We start from the raw sequence: 27,913 nt of genomic DNA, 5'->3' as shown, positions 1-27,913 counted from the left end.
GGTTACAATATTGAGAATTATGAATTGCGCTTATATGGCGAAGAACACTTAAGTAGGTCAAGAGCGTAAGTCCATGAGCATATTAAGATGGGAATAATTGACACCACCTGTAGCATAAGAATTACATAAGGCACACTCGTAGTCAGCTGGAGATACTAAGGGGGTTCCCTCCGGTTGTAAGCCAGCAGGGGAGAGGAATGGTCGGGAGCAAAAGTCTGGATCAACGAGGAATCAATAAGCTCCAGCTACGGGAGGCGGTACATATACTCCCCTCGATCGGCAGACAAAAGCAGCAGCTATAATCCAGTATGCGCGACAGCATGGATGAAAGCCAGCCAGCCTCTTCCTAGAGACGGGCTCGAGTGATGCTCCTCACAGGTAGATCCCACACAGCAGTGGGGTAGACGGTTCTCTGCTCCAGCAGCCACAGTACCAAAAGCAATATAATCCAGCCGGAAAAGGCTCTGCATTCGCCGGTGTAGATTCTCCTGTTCACGGTACTTCACATTAACTATGTTGAACTTGACGTTATTTCACTAAACTCTGACACTTTTACTATCCTATTCGCACGCGGTTCTAAGTGCTCTATTTAGACGCAAGGTTGCTCACTTCACTTGGTCGTTGACTCGTGATGAAGGCTTTAACGTTATGAACTCAACTAGACGTTACTTTGAACGAATGATGAACTGAATGAACTGATACTTTGAACGAAGTGCTGCTGTTTCCACCTGCGCCGTATTTATACGTAAGGTGAATAATCTAGTGCCAACCTCAGTTCTGTCTCGTATTACTGCGCAAACCTGGACATGTTGAGACAAGCCTTGGCGGTGGCTTTGAACTCACCATTGGGGGTATGGTCGTTGGCGCCTAGGGGTCGCTGTCCAATAGGAGAACGAATATTATGGTCTGGCTTGTACCTAGGTAAAGGGATATTCCGTGTATATATACAAAGAATATACAAGGGATATCAAACGATATACAAATATTATACAAGGGATATCAAGCAATAAATATATATATTTGGTTTAATCTGACCCTTTGTAACAGCGTGCTTTATCGGGGGGTGTGTCTTGGATGGGGATGTGGTGGGGATTGATGTGTGCAGTGTTTGGGGACTGGCTGTTCCAAGGGGGGTTCACATGCCTTCGAGCAACCCTATAGTTACTGTACTTATTTATGTCTGCACGTTCTACGTTGGACTACTTGTATTGTCTTTTATACCTATTCTTATGTCTGCATTTTATACATTGTTTTTATTCTGTCGACTGTATGCCTATGTTCTTTTTATGCTATTTACTGTGGGGCACTTTGGGCTGCGGTCCATATGTCAAAGGTGCTATATAGATAGAGTTGTTATTATTTATTATTATTAAAAATGTATGCATTGAAAGTCTCAACGACATTGAAAATGAGGGTGACCTTATTGTCCTTTTCGAGAATAAATGAAGGTTTGAATTAAAAAAATAGACCAATAACAGCAGCCCAGATAACAAACAAATATTTGTTTCTACCCTTGGTTGCCAAAAATATGGCAAAATCTAAAGTGGGGATTTGATTCGTGCATGTGTGCATGCCCTATCACAACATGGCTTTTAACTCAGGTTAGTTTTTTTGGACTATGATCATAAAACCTGGTATATTGAACATGCGTGCCAAATTCCATTTGGCACGCAACCGCCTGTACCGTCTGTAGTGTGATAGTAAAGGGTTAATCTTCTGTAGTACCGTCTGTAGTGTGATAGTAAAGGGTTAGCCTCCTGTAGTGTAGTAGTGAAAGTGTTAACCTGCTGTCGTGTGGCAGTGAAAGGGGTTAACCGTCTGTATTGTCGCAGTGAAAGGGTTAACCGTTTGGTAGTGTGGTAGTGAAAGGGTTAAAAATAAAGGGGCACAACGAGCTGCAGTCAGTCATTCCTCCTGGTTTCAATAAAACACTGATAAAACCACCCATGTAATAAATGTCTGATGAAGAATCGGCTGATAAGGGTCTCCTAACCACCCGTAGCTACAATTTCCAATTTCAAGTCTAGTTGGGGGGGATGGGGGGGGGGGGGGGCATGCTTTTGCTGTCGCAGCCCCTGACCTCTGGAACAGCATCCCCACGTTCATCAAATCGGCCCGATCCATCGAGTCTTTAAAATCTAAACTAAAAACTCACCTATATTCCCTAGCCTTCCCTGACTCACTCTGACTCTTGCCTTGTTTGTTTTGACGTGTTGTTCTGTTTCTTTGTTTGTCTGTTGGTTGTTTATATTTTCTGTTTATTTATACACTCTCTTTTTTGTTTTGCTATGCGACTCACTGTGAAGCACTTTGGTTGACAAGTGTCATGTTTAAATGTGCTATACAAATACATTTGATTGATTGATTGAAGAAAAATGACCCACTGAAATTTAAAATGTCAAAGTATCTCTTTAAATGTATGTTGCTTTTATTAAAATGTTTCTTGCAATGAACAATGCACTTCCCACTAGTCAGGACAGTTGAAACCATCACAGTCAGGACAGCTGAAACCACCACAGTCAGGACAGCTGAAACCACCACAGTCAGGACAGCTGAAACCACCACAGTCAGGACAGCTGAAACCACCACAGTCAGGACAGCTGAAACCACCACAGTCAGGACAGCTGAAACCACCACAGTCAGGACAGCTGAAACCACCACAGTCAGGACAGCTGAAACCACCACAGCCAGGACAGCTGAAACCACCACAGTCAGGACAGCTGAAACCACCACAGTCAGGACAGCTGAAACCACCACAGTCAGGACAGCTGAAACCACCACAGGACAGCTGAAACCACCACAGTCAGGACAGCTGAAACCACCACAGTCAGGACAGCTGAAACCACCACAGTCAGGACAGCTGAAACCATCACAGTCAGGACAACTGAAACCACCACAGTCAGGACAGCTGAAACCACCACAGTCAGGACAACTGAAACCATCACAGTCAGGACAACTGAAACCATCACAGTCAGGACAACTGAAACCATCACAGTCAGGACAACTGAAACCATCACAGTCAGGACAACTGAAACCATCACAGTCAGGACAACTGAAACCATCACAGTTAGGACAGCTGAAACCCCATAAATTTTCTGTCGTTGACTAAAAACACACTTCTTCACTCATCTGAAAATAAAATAAATACTAACCTTCGTACTATTAACTTATTTTAATATTATGCACTTTGTTACTAATTAATCTACCTTGCCTATATTACTAATATGTCTATACTACTATGTACTCAAGACTGTATCACTCACTTCCTGCTGACTTGTTGTACAGAACTTGTAAGTCGCTTTGGATAAAAGTGTCAGTTAAATGACTCAATGCCAATGTAATGTCAATGTCGGTGTTGTTCTATTTGCGTTGACGTTGACGTACGTTTCTCCTCTTCGTCCCGCAGGACTACACCATCACAATGTATTTCCAGCAGAGCTGGCGAGATAAGCGCTTGGCCTATGACAAGCTGACCTTGAACCTGACTCTGGATAACCGGGTGGCCGACCAGCTCTGGCTCCCGGACACGTACTTCCTCAACGACAAGAAGTCCTTTCTCCACGGCGTGACCGTAAAGAACCGGATGATTCGGCTGCATCCGGACGGCACGGTGTTATATGGTCTGAGGTAAGCGCCGTGTAAACGCTCACCTGAATCACTCCACCGTAGAAAATAGAGCCCTCCGCCGGGAGGAAAGGCTTCACGGACGAAACAGAATTGGCGGCACGGTGATATATTCACTCTGTGAAAAGTGCCTTCCATATACAGTTGGTACATGAATGCCTGCTCCAGTGGTTCAGATTGTGATCCTCTTGGCATTAAGCATCTGTGGGAGAAGAGGTTCATATTCAGACCTTTGCTGAGCCGGTGCTTATTATCTCTGACGTTAGGGTTAGTTGCTGAGCAGGTGCTTATCTCTGACATTAGTCATTTCATTTATTTAATGTATTCATTTATTTGGAAGGGACAACATGTATTAATGGACAATACATATAATGCACTGTAAATAAACAGGATTTAGCAAGCAATGCTAATTTCCATCCCCAGTCCCCAAACATAAAACAAATAAAATACAAAAACAGAGCAATATAAAAACATGTTAAAACAAAAGAACAATAATTTACAAAAACATGGCTACAAAGCTAAAAGGACCAAGACCATAAAGGTCCTATATATGGTCACATGCTTGGTGTTCTAGAAACCATTTTTCTTACTTTGAGTTTAAAGGTAGTAAAGGTTAGACATTCTCGAATGGTGGTAGGTAACCTGTTCCACAACATACTTCCCCGCGCTGACGAGACATTCTGACCGAAAGTGGTGCGTCGGCGCTGCCCCTCGCCATCCTCTCTAGAGGTCGACCTAGTCCTATGACCACTATCAGACTTCTTTTTAATGAATTCTCCCAGGGGGGGGGGGGGGAGGACAGAGTCCATGTAATGTTTTGTAAATTATACAGACCTGTTTGAACGACTTGAAATGAGCTAAACTAAGAAAACTGTATTTTCCAATTATGACACTGATGATATTAAGAGGATTTTTGTCGAGGACCTTGAGGGCTCTTTTGAAGAGCTGTTTTATGGGTTTGACGATGGTGACACCTGTAAGTTGTATGACAGTACTCAATATGAGATCAAATCAGACATGTAAGTATGTTATAGCAGCACTAGTGGCTAGAAAGGGTCTAATGTGTTTAAAGTTCCGTAGGTTGAATATGATGGTATTTGCAATTTTCTTAACATGTTTTTTGAAGGTGAGTGTCGGATCTAAAATGACACTGAGGTATTTGAATTGTTATACCAGTTCAAGCTGCTCCCCTCCCAGAAACACATTGGAACTTTGCATGATGATTGGCCGTTTGGAAAATGTCATACAGACAGTTTTCTTGGTGTTCAACAGAAGACATGAACCGATTAGCCAGCTTTGTATACTGGTCAGCACAGATGTCAAGGTCAGATAGATTTTTTCCATGTGTAAAAATGACCGCATCATCTGCATACATCTGGATGTGGACCCCCTGGCATACTTCAGGTAGATCATTAATGTACAAATAAAAAAGCAGAGGCCCAAGTATGGATCCTTGTGGGACCCCAACTGGGCATGCATGGAAAGGCGATTTGACACCGCCAACACAAACACACTGAGTCCTATTTGATAGTCCTATATGATTTGAAACAGTCAATTGCTTCAGCAGAAAAGTTAAAGTGAGTTACCTTGCATAATAAAACTTGATGATTGATGGTGTGAAATGCCTTTTTGAGGTCCAAAAAAACAGCAACAACACAGTGATTCACATCCAGGAGCAACTTAACGCTTTCAAGGAACACGTTATTTGCCGTTTCAGTGGAGTGATGAGGACGGAAACTGCATGAGGTGTAATGGAGTATGACCTTTGTCGAGGTGTTCAATGATTAGCCTGACAATTCATTTTTCTGCTACCTTGGAGATGACTGGGAGGATGCTAATTGGTTTGTAGTTGGCCATATCTGTTTTTTCACCAGATAAAAAAATAGGCATCACCATGGCTATCTTCCAAGAGGATGGAGCAGAACCTGTTGTTGAATGGTTGACCAGATGTGTAATCGGTTCCAACAGTGACTTTCCAGGAGTCGAGACCGCAGCCTCTTGCATTGGTGACGAGCGCAATCTCCGCTACGCCACCCGACCGCCCTCAATTGACCATGTTTTAACTACATTTGTATCAACCAAGATGATTTGACCACGCTCATACTTAACCTCTGACAGCGTCCACACTCCCGCTCACCGGAAAAAGAGAGACAAGCAGTTCATAATCACCATTGAGACTCAAGTCTGTAAAAATAGATAAACGGGTAGCGAAACGAGCAGAAGATCCGGTGCAGAATCTCTCCGCACGCCGCCGACAAGGCAAAGGAAACAGGCGGGCGACCTGGACGGTGGCCTCGGTCGGACTGATTTACGGGCAGGTGTCAAGCTCTCTGGCCGAGCAGCCTGGATGAGTCGCTAGCAATAACTTAAACTGCCCCCGGGATTGAGAGCGAGTGACGGCAGCGGCTCGGCTGGAACGCTGTGGGGGGGGGGGGACAGGGGGACAGGGGGGGGACGTCTTGTGCCTTTTTCCAATGTCAACCACGTCACCAAAGACACAACGGTATCAGAACATCCACCAAGGCTACCGGTGCCGAGCGAACAGGATTGCATTTGGTAAAGGACGTGCACCGTAAAGAGACGATACTACTACTACTACTACTACTACTACTACTACTACTACTACTACTACTACTACTACTACTACTACTACTACTACTACTACTACTACTACTACTACTACTACTACTACTACTACTACTACTACTACACAGTAAATTTCGCTGAGTACATTTTACTCAAACTGAGTATAAATTTACTCACTTGGACTCAAATGTACTCAGTTAAGTCTGGACTGGGCCCCATGTGAAGAACCACTTATCACAAGTCTGGACCAGGCCCCTTTATTCATTCGGGTATTGAGGTCAGAGGTCAAAAAAGCGAAGGGGGCCGGATACTTTGCGAAGGCGCTGTGTGTGTGTGTGTGAACAATAACAACAACAATAATAATAATAATAAATTCAATTTAAAGAGAGAAGCGCCTTAGGCGGCTGGGTGGCACAGAGGTCTAAGCGCTCGTCACCAACGTGTGAGACACCGGTATCGAATCCGGCTGTCAGCGTTGCCTCCGGCTTGGACCGGCCCTCATACTGACTCAATTAGCAGAGTCAGCGGGAGGGAAGTCGATGGGTGGTAATCTGGTCGTTGTAAACAGCGACTCCTACAGGTCGGTCAGGGCGCCTGCACAGCAAGGACAGGAGATGTCGAGGGTAGTGTGAGCCTCCCACACGTTACACCTCGCCAATGAGAGTCCGTGCTGGCGGGTGGAAAGAAGTGGCTGGCTGACTGCATGTATCGGAGGGGACATGCGATAGATTCTTCAACCCTCCCTACAACCGACCAGTGGGGGCCACATGCGAGCAACGATCAAGACAGGGGAGGGGGGAATTGGCATGACTAAAATTGGGATGGGAGAAAAAACAGAAAAAGTAGGAGAGAAAGTGGATAAAAAAAGAAAAGAGACAAGTGCCTTTCCCGGACTCAAGGACACTTTACATAAAAAAGAGAGTTGAGATAAACTATATAAAAAGATAAGATAAGCGTCTTTGGGTTCTTGGAAAGCGCTATATAAATAAAATGAATTATTATCATTATTAGAAAAATATGAATATATAGTAACAACAAGAAAAAAAAATAGAAATAGAAATTAAAAGGAAGCACGGTGCAATCCATTAGCAAGAAACGAAAACACCCCCAAATTTTTTTTATAAAAACAACAGGATCGGTAGCTAAAAAAACAAAAATAAAGAGTGAGGTTGAAGGGGGTGGGCTACTTGGGAGCAGCACCGTGTTGCGAGAAGGCAACAGGGGTGTTTTGCGATGGGTCTTGAAGAGGTTGATGGTGTCGGAGCCCCGGATTGCAGGGGAGAGAGGGGAGTTCCACAGCCTGGGAGCAGCTTCCATCAGCGGAGCGGAGGAGACAGGCACGGTCAGCGGTAACCACGTGCCCGGAGCGACCTGCCGGCGGGGGCTACGGGAGGGGAGGGTCCCGTGGTTCTCTCAAGGTCAGAGTGGAGCTGGGAACCCTTGCACTACCACACTACCAAATGGTTAACCCTTTCACTGCGACAACACAGAGGGTTAACCCTTTCACTGCCACGCGACAAAGGTTTAACCCTTTCACTGCGACAATACAGATGGTTAACCCTTTCACTGCCACGCGACAAATTGTTAACCCTTTCAAAACCACACTACAGAAGTCTAACCTTTCACTACAACACTACAGACGGCTAAGCAAATGAATAAAGGGAAGATGATTAAACAGAAGGTTTTGTAGATACAGTACTGAATTATGCCATCCAGAAATGGTATTCTAGAATATATTTCAAGTTTGTTTATTAATTATCACAAGAAAATACACATACTTTACGGTGAAATGCTTGGTTCTGTATGAGCCCCTGAGAGTATGCTTCATACAGTAAAAAAAAAAGTAAGTAAGAAAGTAAGTAAAAAGTAAGTAAAGAAGTAAGTAACGAGGAATATACAATATACAGTACAATATACAATCTAAAGTACAACCTAGGTACAATCTAAGTACAGTGAGTAAAAATGAGTAAAACAGTGAGGTACAATGCAGAAAATGAGGTACAAAACTATAGAATACCAGGCCTATAAATTACCTTACTATAGCCAACTTGCACTCTATGGATTGGGCCAAATCTACTCTTTCAAATGGCAGAGTTCAATTTGGATTTAGTATCTCCAGGCATGCACTGAAGAACCGTGAATGAAATCTACTGTATGTACAGTTCCATTCTAATAATGGATATGGCTCCGCCATTTTTAATCCGTTTGCAACACGGATTGTTGCTAAATGTTCACAGAAGGTAGACACACTAACTGCTCTCCAATCTATGCCAATAACGTTCAGTTTTGTGGTAGAGAATCCCGAGAAATAAGAGAAATAAAAGAAATTCATACACAAGTAATTTGCTTGCAGGAAGCTAGAATCGGCTGGGTACTGTAGTTTTTCGAAATTGCAACGCTCATTGAGAGCTCTGGATGCCCTCTGCTCATATGACTACAACTGGCGACGTTTCGCTAATTCAAAATGGTGGATATTCACTAAATTATAAACACATTCCATAAACTAAAATCTCACTAATAACACTTTAACCTATTGGTAAACAAATGTATTGCTGAAAATATACACTATGACTGCTGTTGTGACATGGTTAGTGTTACAAAGGGTCAGATTAAACCGAATATATATATTTATTGCCTGAGATCCCATGTATAATATTTGTATATCGTTTGATATCCCTTGTATATTCTTTGTACATATATACGGAATATCCCTTTAACCTAGTAGTTACACAGCCCATAATATTTCGTTCTCCTATTGGAAGCGATCCCCTGGCGCCACTGCCTTACCCCCTAGAGCTGACTTCAAAGGTACCGACGAGATATGTCTGTACATGCCCAGCTTCTGCCCATGAATACGGCTACTGAAATACGAATGGTACTATTTGTTCACAGCGCATATATATATGGCGCAAGTAAAGTAGAACTTTCTCTTAGCCTCTTAGTCCCTTGTCCCGTTCAGTCTCGTTCAGTTCCAGTTATCCAAGTGACGTCTCACCCACTACGCAACGTGGGCAGAGCAGGGCTCGCATTGCCCCAAGATAGAGTCTCGTGTTATCCTAATACATTTGTTCAATGTATCGTTCGCTATTTACTAGTAAAGCCTTCATTACGAGTCAAAGACCACGTGAAGTGAGTAATTGTGCGTCTACATAGGGCACTTATAGCCGCGTGCAGATAGGATAGAGTAACGTCAAGTTCAACTGTGAACCGCGGACCAACCGGAGGATTTACACCGGACCAGCAGCACCACGGAGGATTTACACCCCGCCAGCAGTGCCACTTTCCGGCAAGGATTATTATTCTTCATTGCTTTGACCAAGCTGCTGGAACAGAGAACCGTCTACCCCGCTACTGTGGGATCTACACCTGCCCGTGAGACCATCACTCAAGCCCGTCTCTGTCGTACCAGAGACTCCACGGCTTTCACCTACGCGGCACGCACCCTGGGACCAGGCTGCATTCCCCGCTGACACAAGGGTGATATCGCCTCCGTGGACCATTGACTTTCATAGAGCATTGCCCCCCTCTGCTGGCTTACAACCGGTAGTACACCCTTTCCCAGAATATCCCTAGATCTAATTCCTAAACATTCATTATTGATTTGCCTGCACATTCTTTGCCTTATAAGCGCAATCTAAGTAATGTAACAATATTCTTGATGTAATAAATATTCTAAATGAGTATTTGAGTGGAAACCTGTTATTGTGGAAGTGTTGTCATCTAATATACCTTTGTACGGTATTGGCCAGTAATGTACAAGACGGTAGTGATTTAATGATATCAATACTTGATTAATACAGTCAGGGAATTGTACCCCTCAGTTACAATTGGTCCTTCGATAGCCGGAGAATAATTAGCGTAATACTAATATAATATTAATATTGACATGGCCGATGACGAACACTCCACAAACGGTTCTCCTAAGCTAGATCGCCCGCAGCGCAGACGGCAGCCACCTCCCTATCTAGAGGCATACTCTGTCAGTCCAATACCTAGCTTTAAAGGGAAGTTAAATGCGGAAAAAGTAGAAAGTAAAATTATGTCTGACCTTAACAACCAGGTTACCCCGACCACAGAGGCCCTAGTGGGTGCTAATGTAACTGACCAAGCTCACGGTGGGGACCAGGAGGGAACTGACACGACTTTACCCCCAGACAATACCGAAGAAATAGTCCCCGATCAGCTCCGGGAGGAAGACAACCCTAAAGAGACGCGCACCCAGAAGACGGATCTCCTCGGTACGCAACAGGAGAACGGATCTCCAACAAGTACTGCCGGGAGCCGATCGCCCCGAACAGCGTCTTCCCCCAGCGAGGCGGACAAGATGCTGGCACAGGCACTCATCGCCACCCTGGCAGCCTCCACCGAACGCGATCGACTTCAAGCGCAACAGACGCGCGAGCACGAACATTTTGCAGGCGAGCGAGAGCGCTTCCAGGCGCAACAAAGGAGTGAAGACGACCGAATAAGACTGGACCAGACGCCTCCAGACAGAAGAGAACATTGAGAGAAGCCGCGCCGACGTCGCAAATGCACAGCTCCACGCCGCCCATGCCAGCGCCAATGCCCAGCGCGACGTCGCCAACGCACAGCGCGACATCGCCAATGCCCAGCGCGAAGCAGCGCGCGACGCAGCCCATGCCCGGCGCGAGGCAGAGCGCGACCGGCTGCAGGCGGAGCTGATGGACAAACTGGTTGCCATGGCGACACCCCCTCACTCCGCACGGAGCTCCCAGAGATCGTCAAGACATGGGTCTAGAACACATTCCCCTACCCGACGAAGCGACCCGGGACCCCGCCTACAGGAGGATCCTGTCCACGTCTCCGAACCCCCTCCCCGGCCGGTCCATACAAGACCTAGCAACCGGGAAGAACCGGACCACGCCGAGAGACTGAACAGAAGACTCCAGGTCCTAGTAGAGGGAGAGGAGGAGGAGGAGGAGGAGTGCCAAGCCGACCAGCAGCAACGTACTCTGGCCCAGGAGGCCCAGTACAGCCCCGACCAGCAGCAACGTACTCAGGACCAGGAGGTCCAGTACAGCCCAGAAGTCAGCCCCGAGGCCCTGCGCTACAAACCCCCGACTCAACTCACGGGTGAGTTTGACGCACCGTCAGCCCCGAGGAACAGCACCTGGGTACCCGACCTTCGGTACCCACCAAGTACCAGCCCAAGACGACACGCAAGAGGAGACTCGCCTAGGAGGCCTCTCCCCCAACGCTCACCGATGTGCCAGTCATCCATGACATCATACATTGCCACGCCGTCATTTCCCGACTTCGCCTATGAGAGTCGAGCACAGTACACGGAGCTCCGGATGTGCCTAGAGACAATGATGGTGGATGTCGCTGATGAACGCCACAAGTATGCAATATTACTGAAGCACCTAAAAGTACCGCGAGCGCACAATATAGCGCTGGCCTATGCCACCTCTTCGACACCATACACAGCGGCCCTAGCGGCGCTGGACCAGAGATATGGACGTATATGGGATTACGTAATAGAAGAGATAAGGCATATTGACCGCTTACCCCCAGCAACAGACAATCGCTCATTAGACGACCTGTCAATCAAAGTGCAGTCCCTGGTAGGGATGCTGGGAGCGCAACGGGAAAAGGGCATGCATGAGCTATACGCCAACTCTAACGTCGAGAGGATTTTGGAGAAGCTGCCACCCGCAAGACAAGAGCGTTTTAGGCGGCAGAGAGACTACCGGGATCCCAACGGCCCGAACCATCCCTCCTTGATCTAGCCGACTTCCTGGCGAGAGAAGTCAGCAGCTTACGACTGGATACGTTCGGGCGGAGCACGCCAAGCTCCAGAGAGGGACCCAGGAGAATAAATGATGGAAGAAGATCGGTGACTGTTATGCACCAAGCCGAATCAGTACCGCAGCACCAGAACCACAACACCCCCTCGACGAAAGAGGACCAGTGGAAGATTGAGTGCCAGTACTGTGAGGGAGAACATCGGCTCTATCAGTGCGAAGATTTCAAGAAGCTGACCACGGATGATGTGAGCCAGTGGGTCAAGGACCACCGCCGCTGCTTCCGCTGCGCGCGCAGCCACCTAGCAGCTGAGTGCCGCTTGAAAAAGAAGTGCAGCAGGTGCGGTGGCACCCACCTGGAGGTCCTGCATGACATCAACAAGCGTCAGCCAGGACAACCGAGTGGGCCCGTCGCGGTGATGTACCATGCCGAGGCGGTGGCACCAGAACCAAAGTTTTACCAGACCGCTCCCTGGTGTCCCGACTGCTACGGCAGACACTGGGAGTCAAGGTGCGACTCGTGCCATATAGAGTCTACGTCACCACCCGAGACAGGAGTGCTCCACATAGACCCCCAGCATAGCGGGACCCCCCGTGTGCTCCTCAAAGTGGTCAGGGTGCTCCTGAGCCACGAGGACAAAGTCATGGACACTTACGCCGTCCTTGATGACGGGTCAGAGAAGACCCTTCTGCTCGCGTCCGCTGCGGCCCAGCTGGGACTGCGGGGGAGCGAGAACCAAATGACGATTCGGACAATAAGAAGAGATTTAAAGACGATAAAGGGCGAGAATGTCTCCTTCACTATCGCAGCAAGCGGGCAGCCAGAGCGACGGTATAGGATTACAAATGCTTTCACCAGCCAAGAAATAGGACTATCACAGTACACCTACCCCATCCCACAGCTGATGGATAAATACGTGCACCTGCGTCAACTACCTATCCCGCTCATAGACGGCGCCACCCCGACCCTGCTGATAGGCTCCGACCATGCAGACCTCATCGTCCCGATAGACCGGGTCCATACCGGAACCCGAGGCTGTCCTGCAGCAGTCGAGACCCGCCTAGGGTGGACACTACAAGGCCCCCTCGCTAAATCTCTCAACCGAACAGCAGCCACTAGCTGCCTCCACTCCAGAGCGACAGAAGAAGACACCGGCCTCTCCCCCGTACAGCAGAGGCTATTGACATTAAGCGAGAGGCCCGTGAGAGAACCGTGGGTACCAGAGGGAGTTCGGAACTCCACCCCCCTCAGCTGCGCTTCAGACGTAGCTGACCTCGAACCCAGCACCCCAAGCGACTCCTTGACGGGGCGGCCGGGACCGGCCCCTCCTCACACGGGGTACAGAGCGAACAAGAGAAACAGACGGAGGAGGAGAAAGCACAGATCAAAGCAGTCTCAGGCCCGCTTCCTCCTAAGCCCCCCTTCATCCCGTCCAGTCGTCATGACCATAGACCAGTCACTACCCCGAGCTGCGTGGCCGGCCGGCCGCGTAAGCAAAGTGACCACTGGTGCCGACGGAAAGGTCAGAGTGGCAGAAGTGCTCGGCCAAGGGCGGATCTACAACCGACCCGTGGCGAGGCTGATAAGAGTCGCCAAGGCTCCCCGACTCGCCTAATGACGACCATGACCCCTGACTTTGTGAACTGCCCGACCCCTCACAGACATTGAGTAGTGGACAGTGCGGTTAATCTGTCTCTGCTTAGCTAATTAGGTGGGACTAATTAGGGGGCGGCTGTTACAAAGGGTCAGATTAAACCGAATATATATATTTATTGCCTGAGATCCCATGTATAATATTTGTATATCGTTTGATATCCCTTGTATATTCTTTGTACATATATACGGAATATCCCTTTAACCTAGTAGTTACACAGCCCATAATATTTCGTTCTCCTATTGGAAGCGATCCCCTGGCGCCACTGCCTTACCCCCTAGAGCTGACTTCAAAGGTACCGACGAGATATGTCTGTACATGCCCAGCTTCTGCCCATGAATACGGCTACTGAAATACGAATGGTACTATTTGTTCACAGCGCATATATATATGGCGCAAGTAAAGTAGAACTTTCTCTTAGCCTCTTAGTCCCTTGTCCCGTTCAGTCTCGTTCAGTTCCAGTTATCCAAGTGACGTCTCACCCACTACGCAACGTGGGCAGAGCAGGGCTCGCATTGCCCCAAGATAGAGTCTCGTGTTATCCTAATACATTTGTTCAATGTATCGTTCGCTATTTACTAGTAAAGCCTTCATTACGAGTCAAAGACCACGTGAAGTGAGTAATTGTGCGTCTACATAGGGCACTTATAGCCACGTGCAGATAGGATAGAGTAACGTCAAGTTCAACTGTGAACCGCGGACCAACCGGAGGATTTACACCGGACCAGCAGCACCACGGAGGATTTACACCCCGCCAGCAGTGCCACTTTCCGGCAAGGATTATTATTCTTCATTGCTTTGACCAAGCTGCTGGAACAGAGAACCGTCTACCCCGCTACTGTGGGATCTACACCTGCCCGTGAGACCATCACTCAAGCCCGTCTCTGTCGTACCAGAGACTCCACGGCTTTCACCTACGCGGCACGCACCCTGGGACCAGGCTGCATTCCCCGCTGACACAAGGGTGATATCGCCTCCGTGGACCATTGACTTTCATAGAGCATTGCCCCCCTCTGCTGGCTTACAACCGGTAGTACACCCTTTCCCAGAATATCCCTAGATCTAATTCCTAAACATTCATTATTGATTTGCCTGCACATTCTTTGCCTTATAAGCGCAATCTAAGTAATGTAACAATATTCTTGATGTAATAAATATTCTAAATGAGTATTTGAGTGGAAACCTGTTATTGTGGAAGTGTTGTCATCTAATATACCTTTGTACGGTATTGGCCAGTAATGTACAAGACGGTAGTGATTTAATGATATCAATACTTGATTAATACAGTCAGGGAATTGTACCCCTCAGTTACAGTTAGGGTCTTCACTCTTGGATACATAAAAAAAAATAAAAAACGCTACTTAACTCATTGACAGCTTTTGCCTTCTTTACTAAATGGCGCCAGCGTTAATGACCGTTTTAGCGATGTTTGCAGACCGTGAATCGTGTGTTCTGTATTATAGCTATGGAGACAATAGTATGGCTCATTTTACAGCATTGTTCATAGTCCATTACTGACTAATCAGCTCATTTCTACACACTGTAGTTTGTTACACGCTACACGCTAAACATCGCCCCATTTCCAGAATAATCCAGTATTTTTCCATAGATCGCGAGATATGACACATTATATGCAATAAGCCCAAATCTTTCTGGTTGATCCCCTGAAGCCCCAAATACTCCCAAATAAAAGGTCTATACCATGTACATGTGTCTTCACAAAATCATCAATCATGGGTCATTTTAACTCAAAACTGTGATCGTGTTTGTCGAGCATGTTTTACATCCGGGTAAAACACAAAACTGTGATCGTTACAAAAACATGTTTCAGGTTCGGTAAAATAGACATAGAATATACCTTACTTTAGCCAGAAGATATTCCAAAAAGAATAATTCCAAGTGATTGCATCGCCATCGCCTTTACCAGTGTATATGTCTATACTCGTTTATATGGGAAATACAAAATGTCAAGGTGATCGCTGTGTCTCTCTGTTCAGGCAGGAGGAGGAGCCCTTGCCAAGCCATTCCAGTTCAAAGGTAGGCGATACTGCCACCTGGTGATATTCGATCGTCATTGCAATTCCAACGTAGGCATATGAATCAGAGACACCTAGATGGCTCCGGCTGACAGTATAGAATGGGGATCAAAGAAAAATATCAAAGGACCAAAAAGTTGGTTTATCTGGGTTTTGGCGTTCAACGCATGGCGAGATAACCCGACTTTTCTCGGGTTTGGCAGAGAAAGAGTTAATGTCATACAGTCTGGAGAGATTGATTTATGACGTGATGTCATTTGCGGTCCGCCGATGGACCGATCTGGCAAACGACGTCAGTGGATGGAGGTTTGAACGCACCCAAGCATTGGAATACACAAACGTCATGTAGAATGCATACTTTCACTTTAGATACTTACAGTTAAGTACATTCAAATGCAAATACTTCTCTACTTTTACTTAGTGGTAGAATTCGAGAACAGTATCGCACACATGTGTGTGTGGTGTACTTCTTCCACCACTGAGTGTAGACTACCTCATGCTGCCCTACTGTCTGTCTGGGGAGGGTGTAGACTACCACATGCTGCCCTACTGTCTGTCTGGGGAGGGTGTAGACTACCACATGCTGCCCTACTGTCGGTATGGGGAGGGTGTATACTACCACATGCTGCCCTACTGTCGGTCTGGGGAGGGTGTAGACTACCACATGCTGCCCTACTGTCGGTCTGGGGAGGGTGTAGACTACCACATGCTGCCCTACTGTCGGTCTGGGGAGGGTGTAGATTACCACATGCTGTTACGAACGGGTAAGTGACTTCCAAGTTGTCGAGGTAGAAGAACGAGACGGAGAATGTATTACTATAACAAAACAGTTGAACTGTTTATTAACAGGGGAAAAGCATAAACAATAACAGGGAGAAGACAATCTGTCTGTGCTTGTCCAGCGGTAGGTACGTCTGTAGAATTAGGTGAAGCTCTAGCAAAGAACAAGGAATAGAGCAAATGTTAAATACGTCACATTCTCAACATTCCACGCTGTCAATGAGGAGCAGCAGTCTGACAGCCAATGACAGCACCCAGGTGTGACAGACAATTAGTGATGACAGCAATCAGTGGTGACATACAAGGTGAACAATAACAACAGGAGTGACCCAGGTAGACAGTGGGAGACAATCCTAAGTATGATAGTCTCCCGAACGTTACAGTATCCCCCCCCGACGAACGGCACCTGACGTTCACCTAGGGGCCTCGGGATGCAGCCGCTGGAAATCATCGATCAGGCTGGGATCTAATATGTCCCGTTGAGGCACCCAAGAACGCTCTTCTACCCCGTACCCCTCCCAATCCACCAAGAACTGAAACCCCCTACCCCTCCGCCTACAACTCAGGATTCTCCGCACCGTATAGACAGGCTGACCGTCAATAATGCGGGGCGGAGGAACCGCAGGGAGTGGCGGGGACAAGGGCGATGAGAGGAATGGCTTCAACAGGGACACATGAAACGTCGGATGGACCCTCATAGAGGCCGGAAGGCGTAGCCTGTAAGCCATAGGATTCACCCGACGTACCACTTTAAAGGGCCCTATAAAGCGAGGAGCCAGCTTCCTGGACTCCACCCGGAGAGGGAGATCACAAGTGGAAAGCCAAACCCGCTGTCCCAGACGGAAAACCGGAGCCGGACGACGCTTGCGGTTAGCTTGCCGCTGAGCCTTAACCGAGGCCTTCTGCAGCGCCGTCCGCACTCTGCTCCACGTCCTGCGACAGCGAGCCACATGTGCCTGGGCCGACGGCACCTCCACCTCCTGCTCCTGTTCGGGAAACAGAGGAGGTTGAAAACCATATTGACACTGAAAGGGAGACATACCAGTAGAGGAGGAGAGGAGGGTATTATGCGCATACTCAGCCCAGGCCAACCTCCTACTCCACGTCGCCGGACACCCAGCAACGTAGCACCTCAGAACGCCCTCCAGGTCCTGGTTGACACGCTCCGTCTGCCCGTTCGTCTGCGGATGGAACCCAGACGACAGGCTGACGGAGGCGCCCAGACCGGCGGCGAACGCCTTCCAGAACCTGGAGGCGAACTGAGGACCCCGGTCGGACACAATATCCACTGGAAGCCCATGAACCCGAAAGACGTGCTGCACCACAAGGTCAGCCGTCTCCCGGGCCGAGGGGAGCTTGGGAAGGGGAATGAAGTGGGCCGCCTTGGAGAACCGGTCCACCACCACCAGGATGGCAGTGAACCCATCCGATAAGGGAAGACCGGAAATAAAATCCAGGGATATGTGCGACCAGGGACGCTTGGGAATAGGAAGCGGTCGGAGGAGACCCGCCGGCGCACGGCGAGAGGTCTTACTGCGCGCGCACACCGGACAGGCCGCCACAAAGGAGCGTGTATCCCCCCCCTCTGTCGGCCACCAAAACCTCCTACGGATAAACTCCAGGGTTCTGGTGGCCCCAGGGTGGCCGGTGAGAGAGGATGTATGCGCCCACTGCAGCAGGCGTGAGCGTGCCGCCTTGGGCACATACATCCGACCCGGAGGACCCCCACCGGGATCGGGCTCCCGTGCCTGAGCCGACCTCACCACCCTATCTATGCCCCATGACACGGGTGCCAAAATCAAGGCCTGTGGAACAATAGGGTGGGGCTTCTCCTCTCGACCCGGAAGATCAAACTGACGTGACAGGGCGTCAGGCTTGACGTTCTTGGAACCGGGTCGATAGGAGATGGTAAACCGAAATCGAGTGAAGAATAATGCCCACCTGGCCTGGCGAGCGTTAAGGCGTTTAGCCCCTTGGATGTAAGCCAAGTTCTTATGGTCAGTCCAAACAATGAAAGGATGTGCCGCCCCCTCTAACCAATGTCTCCATTCCTCCAATGCCAATTTGATTGCCAATAACTCCCGATTACCCACGTCGTAGTTACACTCGGCCGGAGACAGCCGGCGCGAAAAGAAGGCACAAGGATGCACCTTACCATCCTTTAAACATCTCTGCGAGATTACCCCCCCCACCGCGCTGTCAGAGGCATCCACCTCCACAATGAACGGAGCCTCTGTGTCGTGACGGATCAGTACAGGGGCGGAGGTAAATCGACGTTTGAGGTCGCAGAAGGCCGACTCTGCCCTAGGCGACCATTCAAAGCCAGGGAGAGAGGACTTAGTGAGAGCGGTTAATGGATTGACTAAGGCGCAAAAATTGCGAATAAAGCGCCTGTAAAAATTTGCAAAGCCCAAAAAACGTTGTAACTCCTTGAGCGACGAAGGCCGTGGCCAATCCAAGACTGCACTCACCTTGGCTGGATCCATGCGAAGATCGCCCTTCGTCAACACAAAGCCCAGGAAGGAAACGGTGTCAGTGTGAAACACACACTTCTCAGCCTTAACAAACAGTTGATGCTTAAGGAGACGTTGAAGCACCTCACGAACGTGCAGTTGGTGTTGCACCATATCGCGAGAAAAAATAAGGATGTCATCCAAATATACAAACACTGACACCCCAATTAGATCCCGCAGCACGTCGTTGACCAGGGCTTGGAAAACTGCTGGAGCATTAGCTAAACCAAAAGGCATGACTAAATACTCATAATGCCCATTAGGAGTATTAAATGCAGTTTTCCACTCGTCCCCTTCTCTAATCCTGACCAAGTTGTATGCATTACGTAAGTCAAGTTTAGAAAAGACCTGTGCCCCCTGTAAGCACTCAAAGGCGGTGTCCATGAGCGGTAAAGGATAACGGTTCTTGATGGAAACGTCATTCAACCCCCTATAATCTATGCACGGCCGCTGATCACCATCTTTTTTAGCCACAAAAAAGAAGCCAGCGCCTGCAGGGGATGTGGACGGTCGGATATGCCCCGCGGACAATGCCTCTCGAATGCCTCATGGACACTGTCTCAGGGCGGGAGAGAGAGAACATCCGTCCCCGGGGCGGAGAAGCGCCGGGTAGAAGATCAATGGTGCAGTCGTAAGGTCTATGAGGCGGTAGTGCTTTAGCACGCGTTTTACTAAAAACGTCCGCCAGGTCACAATAGACCGCAGGAACACCTGCCAAATCGGGGTTGGGGGATAATAAAGAATCTGCAACGTCCACCGTCAACCTGGAGAGAGACAAAAGAGGGAGGGGGGGAGGGACGGATGAACTCACGCCAGCGTCAGCGCTGACGCCGCTTCCCATGGAGAGTTCACCCGTAGCCCAATTAATACGAGGATTATGCAGCACAAGCCAGGGGTGGCCTAAAACAATGTCGGAATGAGGAGACATAACAACAAAAAAGTTCAAATATTCCCCCTCGCTACCCGCCACCCGAACCCACAGTTTCCCGGTGCGCTGGGTAACAAATCCACAACCAAGCGGTCGGCCGTCCAGCGAACGGACAGGGATGGGCACCTCTAGTGTCTCTAAAGGAACCCCCCATTCTAGAGCCACCCCCACATGAATCAAGTTGCCCGCAGCCCCCGAATCCACTAAAGCCTTGGCCGTTGTAGAAGAATCCCCCCACCTGACAGTGACATCAAAAAAAGTACGTGAGTCGTGAACGTTTATGACCGGAGAGACATGCCCACCTGCTAGCACCTTCCCCAGGCCTAGCGGGCTCCTGCGTTTCCCGAGCCCCGACAGGCGGCGAAGCGATGCCCCGTGCGGCCACAATGAAAACAGCGCTTCTCGTTGACCCGCCTCTGTTTCTCCGCTTCAGAGAGGTTCAACGCTCCCAGCTGCATGGGCTCGTCATCGCCCCGGTGCTCTCTCATTGGCTGGTATGCTGGCCGATCGACACTAGGAGAGGGACGGAAGAGTACCTGTGACGAAGCCTCCCTCTCGCGTCCCCTCTCCCGGTGACGATTATCTAACCGAATGGCCATGTTAATCAATAGATCCAGGCGTTCGGGTAGCTCCCGCGTAGCCAGCTCGTCCTGCATGCGAGTGGAGAGACCATGCAAAAAATGGACACAGCAGGGAACCTCAGGCCAGTCCGCCTCCCGAGCCACAATACGGAAATCTATGGCGTAGTCTGCTACGGCGCGAATGCCCTGCCGGCAGGACATAAGTCGACTGCCGGCCTCGTAAATGGAAATCACCCTGGAGGTATCGAATACACGGCGCAACTCCAGGGCGAAGGCATCCGCGTCGCGGCAGACCACAGACCCACTCTCCCACTCCGCTGTGGCCCAAGAGAGAGCACGAACCGCGAGGAGAGTTATAATATAGGCTACCCGAGCCACACCACTGGGGAAAGTACGCAGCTGTAGTTGAAAAATGAGAGAGCACTGAGCGATAAACTCACGGCAGCCGGTAGGAGCCCCTCCATAGCGCTCCGGCGCCGGCAGACGTGGCTCTCGGTAGTCCTCCCGATCCACCGGATACCCCCGCTCGCCTTCCCCGCCGATCGATGATGCTCCTCCGGCTGTGGATATCCTCGTTGATGTCGTAGAGCGGGCCTGGCTCACCGCCGCCAACGCTGTCTCCGCCGTCTCCTGAGAAGCCAGGGAAACATCTCCCAGTCGACCCAGCTCGACACCGACTGCCATCTGCCGCTCCATCATGATCCTGAGCTGGTCCCGTAGGCTCACCATCTCGTCCCGTATCTCCTCGTTGGAAGTCATGATGGCTAGAGCTTCTGTTACGAACGGGTAAGTGACTTCCAAGTTGTCGAGGTAGAAGAACGAGACGGAGAATGTATTACTATAACAAAACAGTTGAACTGTTTATTAACAGGGGAAAAGCATAAACAATAACAGGGAGAAGACAATCTGTCTGTGCTTGTCCAGCGGTAGGTACGTCCGTAGAATTAGGTGAAGCTCTAGCAAAGAACAAGGAATAGAGCAAATGTTAAATACGTCACATTCTCAACATTCCACGCTGTCAATGAGGAGCAGCAGTCTGACAGCCAATGACAGCACCCAGGTGTGACAGACAATTAGTGATGACAGCAATCAGTGGTGACATACAAGGTGAACAATAACAACAGGAGTGACCCAGGTAGACAGTGGGAGACAATCCTAAGTATGATAGTCTCCCGAACGTTACACATGCTGCCCTACTGTCGGTCTGGGGAGGGTGTAGATTACCACATGCTGCCCTACTGTCGGTCTGGGGAGGGTGTAGATTACCACATGCTGCCCTACTGTCGATCTGGGGAGGGTGTAGATTACCACATGCTGCCCTACTGTCTGGCTGGGGAGGTGTAGACTACCACATGCTGCCCTACTGTTGGTCTGGGGAGGGTGTAGACTACCACATGCTGCCCTACTGTCGGTCTGGGGAGTGTGTAGACTACCACATGCTGCCCTACTGTTGGTCTGGGGAGGGTGTAGACTACCACATGCTGCCCTACTGTCTGGCTGGGGAGGGTGTAGACTACCACATGCTGCCCTACTGTCTGGCTGGGGAGGGTGTAGACTACCACATGCTGTCCTACTGTCAGTCTGGGGAGGGTGTAGACTACCACATGCTGCCCTACTGTCTGGCTGGGGAGGGTGTAGACTACCACATGCTGTCCTACTGTCAGTCTGGGGAGGGTGTAGACTACCACATGCTGCCCTACTGTCGGTCTGGGGAGGGTGTATACTACCACATGCTGCCCTACTGTCTGGCTGTGGAGGGTGTAGACTACCACATGCTGCCCTACTGTCGGTCTGGGGAGGGTGTAGACTACCACACGCTGCCCTACTGTCAGTCTGGGGAGGGTGTAGACTACCACATGCTGCCCTACTGTCGGTCTGGGGAGGGTGTAGACTACCACATGCTGCCCTAGTGTCTGTCTGGTGAGGGTGTAGACTACCACATGCTGCCCTACTCTCGGTCTGGGGAGGGTGTAGACTACCACATGCTGCCCTACTGTCGGTCTGGGGAGGGTGTAGACTACCACATGCTGCCCTACTGTCTGGCTGGGGAGGGTGTAGACTACCACATCCTGCCCTACTGTTGATCTGGGGAGGGTGTAGACTACCACATGCTGCCCTACTGTCGGTCTGGGGAGGGTGTAGACTACCACATGCTGCCCTAGTGTCTGTACTACCACATGCTGCCCTACTGTCGGTCTGGGGAGGGTGTAGACTACCACATGCTGCCCTACTGCTTGCAGGCATTCTCGAGAAGCACTCATCAGATCAACTTCACACTCGACACTGCACTCCCTTGGGTCCTCACTCAGCAATGCACCGCCAAATATAAAGGCTGTTGTTATAGCGCCACCATCTGGCCCAGTGCGAAATAAATTGGATGAACGGTTCTGGAGATACGCGAAAGAACAGAGTTATATTATTATTATCATTATTATTATTATTATTATTTACAGATTATAAATCACGCACACAAATGGAGATATATTCTAGATGTTATTGTTAACCTCTGCATGGGATTAAGGCTGTTGAGGGCCTGGAGGTTTTACCAGTTCCAAGGCCCACTACCTCACCTCAGCCCCCCAGCACGCCCTGTCTATGTGGCCTAATTCTACAATAAATTACAGCAGCTGGCAGCGCACAGGTGTCCTCGGCACTCCCATAAATCTAACATCCAGGCCAATTTCTCATCTGTCTGTGCAGTAATCTGTGCCTAAACTGAATTTAACACCAGCGCTGGGACCCCTTACAGGCCTCCAACACGCATGTTTGGTATTTCTATAAAGATATCTCTCTTCCAGTCCAGATTAGTCCCTTTCGTGTACAGGGCATCTGTGGGGTATTAAAAAAAGGTATTACATTCATAATTCTCAATGTAAGGCCCTAAAAGGTATTAAAAACAAAGATCTTAAATGTAATTTGCACAGGTATTACATTGTTGGAGGAGGCGAGGCAGCCCGGCGGGAGATGAAATAATATTAAATACATGAAATGTTTTTGTATTCAAGGCGTTGTTTTTTGTGAGGCTACCGAGGGCTTGGTGCATCTGGTGAGAGCTTGGTGCGTCTGGCGAGAGCTTGGTGCGTCTGGTGAGAGCTTGGTGCGTCTGGCGAGAGGTTGGTGCGTCTGGCGAGAGGTTGGTGCGTCTGGCGAGAGGTTGGTGCGTCTGGCGAGAGGTTGGTGCGTCTGGCGAGAGCTTGGTGCGTCTGGCGAGAGCTTGGTGCGTCTGGCGAGGCCTTGGTGCGTCTGGCGAGGGCTTGGTGCGTCTGGTGAGGGCTTGGTGCGTCTGGTGAGAGCTTGGTGCATCTGGCGAGAGCTTGGTGCGTCTGGCGAGAGCTTGGTGCGTCTGGTGAGAGCTTGGTGCATCTGGCGAGAGCTTGGTGCGTCTGGCGAGAGCTTGGTGCGTCTGGCGAGGCCTTGGTGCGTCTGGCGAGGGCTTGGTGCATCTGGTGAGAGCTTGGTGCGTCTTGCGAGGGCTTGGTGCATCTGGTGAGGGCTTGGTGCGTCTGGTGAGGGCTTGGTGCGTCTGACGAGGGCTTGGTGCGTCTGGTGAGGGCTTGGTGCGTCTGGCGAGGGCTTGGTGCGTCTGGAGAGGGCTTGGTGCGTCTGGTGAGGGCTTGGTGCGTCTGGTGAGGGCTTGGTGCATCTGGCGAGAGCTTGGTGCGTCTGGTGAGGGCTTGGTGCGTCTGGTGAGGGCTTGGTGCGTCTGGTGAGGGCTTGGTGCGTCTGGTGAGGGCTTGGTGCATCTGGTGAGGGCTTGGTGCATCTGGCGAGGGCTTGGTGCATCTGGCGAGAGCCTGTATGTTTCACGCGCAACCGCCAGTTCAGTTCGCTATCTTTTTGCTAGTATGGTCGTGAAATTGGTATTCGATTTTGGTAGAAGTGGTATTAAAAAGGTCTTATTGAAGGTAAGAAGGTTTCTTATTCAAACATGCAGATACCCTGTTTTAAGACTTTTTAGCGACTTAAAGGAAATTAGCTTATTTAACATCTTCCCTGGAGTTAGACAAGAAGATACATACCTTTTTTGTCTCTCTGCATGCATTAGGCTTAGGGAACGCCCGCACCGTTAGCGTAGCTTAGCTTCATCACTGGAAGTGGGTCAGACATTTACCCTGAAGTTCCCTACAGTCACGAAATGCACTCCAAATCAACTCCAAAACTTTCCTGTAAACATGTTGTGACCTGTGTATTTACCACGTGGAGAAATAAAAAATAATTGAATTCGACATTTACGTTTTCTAAGCAAATATACTCTGAACTATTTTTTGCCGAACCACTCCTCTCTGGGCTCAGTGCTTTCACGTCACCAGTGCTACTTTCTAACGTGAGGCCAGTGTTTGTTTACATTTTCATTTCATTCAAAGGATCCGAACAGATTGAAGTTATTATGGATACCATGACTGTAGTAAGTTTTAAGGGGCTAGCGTTACACAGTTATAATAATACCACGAGTGTGGATTCACTCGCCCAAACCCTGTAGCCGTGCATCGCAGTCACAAAAGGGGCTAGGCTAACTAGGTTGATAGTGCAGCAACGTTATGTCCTATTCATCAATCTCACAATATTCGCTAACGTTAGACAGATGGAATACAGCCTTCCATCTAAAAACATAAATGAAAACATACCACAGTCATGGGGAAATGGCTATGCTCATGCCACCCATTAAACCAATGTAGTCCGTCACCTTGTTTGTAGAGCTCTAACTATATTCTATATTCTAGCTATGGATACAATACTATAGTCATTTGAGTACACTGGGTTTATTCCGGTCAAGATGGAAAAAAGAAAAAAAATTCCATCCATACATTCCCGTTTTATACCGTGGTGAATATGAGTGTTATTTTGGAATGATCCGGGCCAATTCCTGAGAGGCTGGTTATAAGCCGCAATGTGTATTATACCAAATCAATTCGCGTTTTGTCCCTACACACGCTACAATTAAAAAATAAAATGCATATGATCGGTATTATGTTCCATCATGAATGCATGAAATGGTGGGGGGGAGGGGGGGGAGTTTTTCGATGCTTTGATCGTCACCAACGGAATACGTTATGGAGTAGCGTTACACACATATGCTCGGATCGCAATGAAAACATTCTTGGATCAACGCAAGATTGATACCATATAGCCCTTACCTTGACTAAGATGTACCCCGAAAAGAATATTCCAATCTGATCGCCATTCCAAGTATTGATGTCCATCGTTTCGCCAACATAATCCAACACAGAATCCACCACGGTAGTAATTGTTTCTTCTCAATCCGAGCATTAGAACCGCTACAGTTGTCCGACAAAGAAAAGTCCGCCCAGACCTATATAATCTACGCACAGCCCAAGACTCAACGTTTCAAATGGTGCTCGATACCGCCGCCTGGTAGGATGCGGCCGGTACTGCACCTTCGGATTCCCAGTATGCATTTTTCAGGAAACACACAGCTCCCTGAGATTGAATAGGGTATTAAAATCGAAAAAAAGGAAAAACGACCCAGAAACGAGAATTCTCGTGAACGGCACTGAATGTGTTAAGGTACATGTACATTACAGTGAAATGCTTGGTTCTGTATGAGCCCCATGAGAATGTGCTTCATACAGTAAAAAAATTGTTAAAAGAATAAAGACCAAACACTATACAAAATATACAGTATAGCAGGGATGTGCACAGGACTTTAGAGGGGCAGGTGCTCAAAGGCTGAAAAGGGCACTATACCTGTGTGCGTTTTAACCGAGCGCGCGTAGCGCACAAGCCAGATTTTTAAGGGCCCTTTTCATTTGGTGATCAAATATTGAATATTGAACTATAATAATCAGTGGGCAAATGTACGACTTGCATCAAGGAACCCGGACCATCAACAAATCAATCTTAACTATATTCACAGGACATACTTAATCCTATAAGACTGAACAAAATGGGTCTTAAACAAGACTCCAAATGCTCCCTATGTACAAATGGGGACGAAGGGACATTCATGCACATGTACTGGGACTGCCCACCAGTTAAGATATTTTGGAAAGAAGTGACCCAGCAATTAGCAAATCTCTTAACTCTGGATATACCTGTACACCCCTCTGTATTACTGCTGAATGATGTCTTTGAGCATGCAGTACCTCCACAGCTAAAGAGATTGGTTTTATCCGGTATCACAGTGGCTAAAAAGCTGATAGCATCACGATGGTTTCAACCGGAAAAAATGTGCCGGAAGGTCTGGACTCTTACATATCTCGATGTGATTTATCAAGAAATATCTACAGCAAGAATTTTGGGTCTCAATGAATCCAAAATGACAATGTGGTTAGAAGTGGTGGAGAGAATAAAAGCTAGCATATAATGGTAGTGTCTGGTTAGGAACAAGTTATAATGGTTGGATTATCCAATGGGGGGTCCGGGAGGGGGGGGGGTACGAGCTAGAGCATATGTGTGTAGATTTTTAGATAACAGGTATTAGGGGTATATCCTGTATAAGACAATTGACTAAATGGTAATTTCATTGGATATGCACTGTTAATTAATGCTTGTATATCTTATCGTGTGTTGTCATGTTTGTTTATATGTTTGTTTAAAAAATAATAAAAAAAAAAAAAAAAAAAAAAATCAGTGCAGGAGTTCACTTATCCTTGAAAGACACTTTTATCACTGACTTAAAAGGCCCATACATCTCCATAAATGTTTACCCTACAGACCCCAAGAAGTGCTGTATATTCTGTATTGTTTAATATAAATGCATTTTTTATTCCAATCCCGATTTGTATTTGAGATTCCCGAATCCCATCGGACTTGACTTCTTCATGTCCCTCAGTGAGTGTAATACCAGCATTCAACTGTATGCACCACAGCGGTTTCTATCATCATCATCATCACCACCCACGCTATGCATAAAATATATAGGTCCGCGGAGAGGCACGCTGAGAAGGCTGTGCAAACTGCAATGGAATATGGGGCATCTCTCTCTCTTTAACTAATATTTTGATTCTATCCTGACATTTTTCAGTTGGAAGGGCAGTCTATATGCGCACTTTTTTTATGAGGCTCAAAAAGGCAGCACCCCTTGGGCTCTATGTGTGCACATGCCTGCAGTATAGAAAACTAAAGTACAAAATGCTCAAATTAGGTAGAGGTGTAGTACATCTTGTAGTAATAAATAGGTAAAATATGGTGTAGTGTTAAAAAGTTAATGTTAACTCATTGGACGATGCCACCGCTTGGTGTAAGTGCACCAGAGGGCGGTAGAGCGCCACCGCTTTAATCAATGGGAGGAGTGGGAGATTTGCAAGTGCTTAAAATATATCTTAAATTATGGCTATGGGTCTAATACACTCATCGATTATCAGTGAGTTGCTTGCAGTCAACATGTACAAAACGGATTGTTTTTTCATCGGTACATTTCCGTTTTATACCATTTTGAATACGAGTATAGTTTTGGTGATTTCTAGTCATTCCAGAGAAAGACG

At 48.3% G+C, this 27,913-nt stretch overlaps 1 protein-coding gene across 1 annotated transcript in view; it reads left to right on the top strand.

The window, feature by feature from the left end:
- gabrb4 (gamma-aminobutyric acid type A receptor subunit beta4) overlaps positions 1-27,913 on the top strand; it is a gene marked incomplete at both ends in the record, with an annotated part of 223,158 nt that overhangs the window by 142,439 nt on the left and 52,806 nt on the right. The window contains 1 exon segment of the mRNA XM_084320577.1: positions 3,407-3,627. Within this exon segment, the coding sequence (XP_084176703.1) occupies positions 3,407-3,627 (221 nt within the window).

Source organism: Notolepis coatsorum (genome assembly GCF_963971535.1).
Source record: "Notolepis coatsorum genome assembly, chromosome: 8".
Lineage (NCBI taxonomy): Eukaryota > Metazoa > Chordata > Actinopteri > Aulopiformes > Paralepididae > Notolepis > Notolepis coatsorum.
This window is presented reverse-complemented; position numbering and strand designations above follow the sequence as displayed.